At 39.3% G+C, this 5,000-nt stretch overlaps 1 protein-coding gene across 1 annotated transcript in view; it reads left to right on the top strand.

The window, feature by feature from the left end:
* Positions 1-2,451: 2,451 nt before the first annotated feature.
* Positions 2,452-5,000, top strand: part of LOC122262099 (oplophorus-luciferin 2-monooxygenase non-catalytic subunit-like) — a 3,348-nt gene continuing 799 nt past the window's right edge. Inside the window, exons 1-2 of the mRNA XM_043030039.2 lie at positions 2,452-3,353; positions 3,832-3,951. Coding sequence (XP_042885973.2) covers positions 2,468-3,353; positions 3,832-3,951 — 1,006 coding nt within the window. The 5' untranslated portion in view covers positions 2,452-2,467. The remainder of the gene's footprint in view (positions 3,354-3,831; positions 3,952-5,000) is intronic.

Here is a 5,000-nt window from a genome sequence, read left to right as displayed (position 1 = left end):
CTCTCTCTTCCTTTTTACCTTTCTGTGTCTATCTCTCTTTTTTTTCTCTCTCACTCTCTTCTTTTCCTCTTCCCCCCCTCTCTCTCATAAATTGGCTCTCATTTCCCGCAACATCTTGTTCTGTTTCTTGATTGCTCTCGCTAAGAGGTCGATTTCTGTCTAGTGCTGATTCAGAAAGAGAGGGAGTGAAAGCAGTGAGAGGGAGAAGTGACAGTGGGAAGAGAGAGGGGGAGAGAAAGAAAGAAAGAAAGAAAGAAAGAAAGAAAGAAAGAGAAAGAGAGAGAAAGAAAAGGCATATATAGAGAGAAATGTAGAGATGCTTTAATAGATAAATATATAGAAAGCTAAGCAATGAGAGCATAGATGAAACCAGTCAGCGAGAGAGAGAGAGAGAGAGAGAGAGAGAGAGAGAGAGAGAGAGAGAGAGAGAGAGAGAGAGAGAGAGAGAGAGAGAGAGAGAGAAAGAAAGAGAACGAGAGAGAGAAATGTACAGATGCTTTAATAGATAAATATATAGAAAGCTAAGCAACGAGAGCACGGAGGAAACCAGTCAGCGAGAGAGAGAGAGAGAGAGAGAGAGAGAGAGAGAGAGAGAGAGAGAGAGAGAGAGAGAGAGAGAGAGAGAGAGAGAGAGAGAATTTATATGGTCCCGGATAAACTCCAAAGATATCTCGGAGAATATCAAAGCAGGTAAAGGTAATTTACGTACACGGAGAGAGAAGCAAGAGGGGGGGGTAGGAGTGCAGAGTAGGTGGGGAGGGTAGGGAAGTGGACTAAGGTTAGGGGTAAGGGAAAGGTAGGTGGGGAAATGGGGATTAGGCGGGCAAGAGGCGGGATAGGGATGGGGATTAGGGGTAAGGGAAAGGTAGGGGTGGGGATTAGGGGCAAGGAAGAGGTAGGGGAGGGGATTAGGGGCAAGGGAAAGGTAGGGGTGGGGTTTAGGCGCAAGGAAGAGGTAGGGTGGGGATTAGGGGCAAGAAAGAGGTAGGGGTGGGGATTAGGGGCACGGGAGTGGTAGGGTGGGGATTAGGGGCAAGGGAAAGGTAGGGGTGGGGATTAGGGGCAAGAGAGGGGTAGGGGTGGGGATAAGGGGCAAGAGAGAGGTAGGGATGGGGATTGGGGGCAAGGGAGAGTTAGGAGTGGGGATTAGGGACAAGGGATGAAAGGGGCATAGGTGGAGGAGAGGGGAAGGGAGAGCGAAAGGGCCAGCGGTAGGCAGCGGTAGGGTAGGGGTTGTACTAAGGGGGGCGGAAGGGGGTCGGAGGAATGCAGTTCCGGGAACGAGAAATAGTAAACTCCGCCGAAGAATGGCACATCAAACAATCTTTGTCATCTGTGAGGGATGCGTGCTACGGGACGGGAATTTAATATGTCCTTTCGCTGCCCACGATGTCCGGCGGGGAAACAATGTGGAATGGTTTTCTGTGAATGAAGTGGAATGAAAGAGGTTTTTCTTAGGTTACTACATATCTAAAGAGAAGATTTAAAGGAGGTATTGAAGGAATCTAAAAAAGAAAAGAAAAAAAGAAGATAAAAAAACGACACTTGTCTTTACAAAGAAGAAGAAGAAAAAAAAATGTCATTGATTTCATGTTTTCAATTAAATTTCCAATGATACCGTTCATGATTTTATTTTGTTCGAGCTGTATCACTACCTTATATGTGAATATCATAATGTTTTATATATTTGCATTTAAGTGATTTGTATGACAAAAAATCATATACATTGCATATTTACTGATGAGGTGAGATTAGAACTACTAACTCATTTTGTATTCTGTCATTCATGGTATCACGGTTGGCATACCTGTATTTCCATTAAAGTTCAAAACCATTTGGAGAGTTAATTCCATATTCTGTACCAACTTTCCTATTTCAAAAAAATGTTCTTGCAGTTTTACACTTCCTATGTATTTGACTATCCTATCCATGACGAAGCAGTCTATTATTTCTAGATAACACGTGTTTAGTCTCATGGTGTTACGCAATTATTGATAGTCATTAATGTATCCCGTCTATCCATCATCCTCTTATCGTAGTGTTCCCAGAGTCACACTTTGCTCATTGTTTTACTCACGCTTTTTTATCTTCTTTATTAATATGTTTATTTATTTGCTTATTCATTGCATGTTTTATATTTGTCTAGTAGCTCTTGCTTATATTATTGTCAGATAATTTACATAGGTTTAAACTTTGATGAATTAGTGAATTAGTTTATGTATACAATGAATATGAGTCATATCCTAGTCTGGCCACTTTTTATGGAAATATTTTTATATGTTCATTGATAAGAAAAAGTCTCGCTTTTCGGAGGGATGGTATGGGACACCTGTCAGAACTTTCCCATGTACTTTCGTCATCGTTCGATTATCTGGTTATCAAGGTACAATGAATCAGACGTTGATATAAAGATCCAATCGAACGCATATCACATTCAGTATCTACTGATCTTGGCTACAGAACGAAGATGTATTTCACTACATCAAAGCAGTTTTGGGTAGTTATAGTGACTTGTCTACAATGTTTCTGCTATGCAAATGTTATCAAGTCTGCCTCGATCTTGGGTTCCACGGACAATCAAAGGAGTAGGGAAAGGGCGCTGCCTTCAGAGGAGGGAATATTTCCAGCGGCGCCGAGGAAAGAGGAGCGTGGCCTACCCTGTCCTTCCGACGCCGACATAGCTCCCTGCACGTGCTCCTTCGACGGCGCATCCCTGGACCTAGACTGCAGTTCGGTGAAGGATTTGGATGACCTGACGAGGGTGTTCGAAGCAGACTTTCCTTTCCCTTCCTTCACGTCCCTGGCCATCGCTGACAACCCAGAGCTGAAGGGAGAGCTTCCAGGAGGAGTCTTCGGCCCAGTGACGTTCCAAAACATCACCATCGTCCGCACGAAAATCAGCGCCATTGCCGAGACCGCCTTCGCGAGCTCGGCTTCCAGACTGACGTTCCTCGACCTCGCGTCCAACGACCTCACCAGCTTCCCCTTCGTGACTCTGGGAGACTACTTCGTCCTGCAGCACCTCGACCTCAAGAAAAATCAGATCGGTGGAGTTTCAGACCTAGTAAGTTCCAGCTTGGAGTACCTAAAGCTTGACAGCAATCCGTTGTCAGAGTTCGACGCTACAACATTTTCAAACGCGCTTTATCTCAAAGGACTCTACCTGAACGACATCAACCTGAAGGAAGTCCCCGTAGGACTCTTCGAGGGTTTGAACCACCTGCAGGAGCTGTACCTGATGGGCAACCAAATCCAGACCGTAAGGAGCGGTGCCTTCAACCTCAACAGCAAGACTCTGATCATCGTGGCCCTCGCTGGCAATAGCATCACCCAGGTGGAAGGGAATGCATTTGGTGAGATTGCATTTTGCATCAAATAGCATATCAATAATATCACATAATGATCACAGCTATCATCATCATCAGTATAGAGTAAGATGGTTGACACTGTTAGCCGACTTACTACTAAACTTAATCATTCGAAGTCCGCAAATCTCATATCTATCTATCTCTCTCTCTCTCTCTCTCTCTCTCTCTACTTTTTTAATATTAAATATTCTATCTAAATATCTATATATTTATATAAGATATATGTGTTATGTGTGGTCGTGTGATGTGTGTGTGTGTGTGTGTGTGTGTGTGTGTGTGTGTGTGTGTGTGTGTGTGTGTGTGTAATTCGCATACTATAAGTACCAGTAGTCCACGCCCATTCCAGGAAAAAAACAACAAAGAAGCTAAAATCAAAATGCACAAGCAAGCACAATAACGATAACCACAATACCGAAACGCATCTCCAAAAAGACCTCTATCTTAACACCTCTTTCCCAATCAGGAAATAGCCTGTCGAGCAGCGCTACTCTGGACTTCCGAGGAAACTCTTTGACTGGTCTTCCCGAGTCCGTGTGGCGGCCGGTCATTGCTATTCTGGGCCCTAATTCCCTTCATATTGATGGTGAGTTCATCGTTGCAAAATGGTTCCTTCTGTTTATAGAATGACAAAACTAGGTCTGCTTATATGAGGAGTAGACAGAAATATGAGACATATCTATATGTTTATATACATATATGCGTATATACATGTGCATATATGTATACAATATTATATTATATATAAATATATATATAATATAATATATATTGATATATATATAACTACAGTATATATATTATATTATATATTATCTATATATATATTTATATCATATTATATATATATATATTCCATATATATGTATAGAATATATCTGTATATATATTCTATTCTTATATATATGTTATATATTATATATATATCAATATATATATATTTTTATGTATATTTATATACTATATGTATATATAGATACTACATATTTTCTATATTTTTACATATTATGCGTATATACATGTGAATTATATGTATATATATATATTTATGTATATATTTATATATATATATATTATATATATTTTATATATATATATATATTACCTATATATATCTATATATTTATTATTTATATATAATATTATATATTTTTTTTATATGTATACGTGTATACAAACACAAACACACACCAACACACCCACACACCACACCCACAAACACACACACCATATATTTATATCTATGGTTATATATATATATTATATATATATATGTATATATATATATATATATACATATATACACACACGCATATACATATGTGTGTGTGTGTGTGTGTTATTTCTTATGATCGTATATCGTTGTTGAAGTCAATACATCGATTAATAAGATACATAACAATACAGGAAAATTCCTCTCACTGTTTGTGCATGTGAAAGAGACGTATGTTTTTTTTCTTATCTCCTGATAACAGGGATTTCGTCGTTCCCTTTGGCCTAACCCTTTCCCATACTCCCATTTTTACAGACTGATATCTCTGATTAATCTGTGCATTTCACATAAAAACACATACATATTTTGTTTAAATACTAAATAAATGTATATGCTTAAATGTGTGTGTGTATATGTATATA

Source organism: Penaeus japonicus, unplaced genomic scaffold, assembly GCF_977035675.1.
Source record: "Penaeus japonicus unplaced genomic scaffold, GWHDUDI00000001_assembly GWHDUDI00000008, whole genome shotgun sequence".
NCBI lineage: Eukaryota > Metazoa > Arthropoda > Malacostraca > Decapoda > Penaeidae > Penaeus > Penaeus japonicus.
Note: the sequence above shows the minus strand (reverse complement) of the source record. Positions and strands in the feature narration are given on the sequence as shown.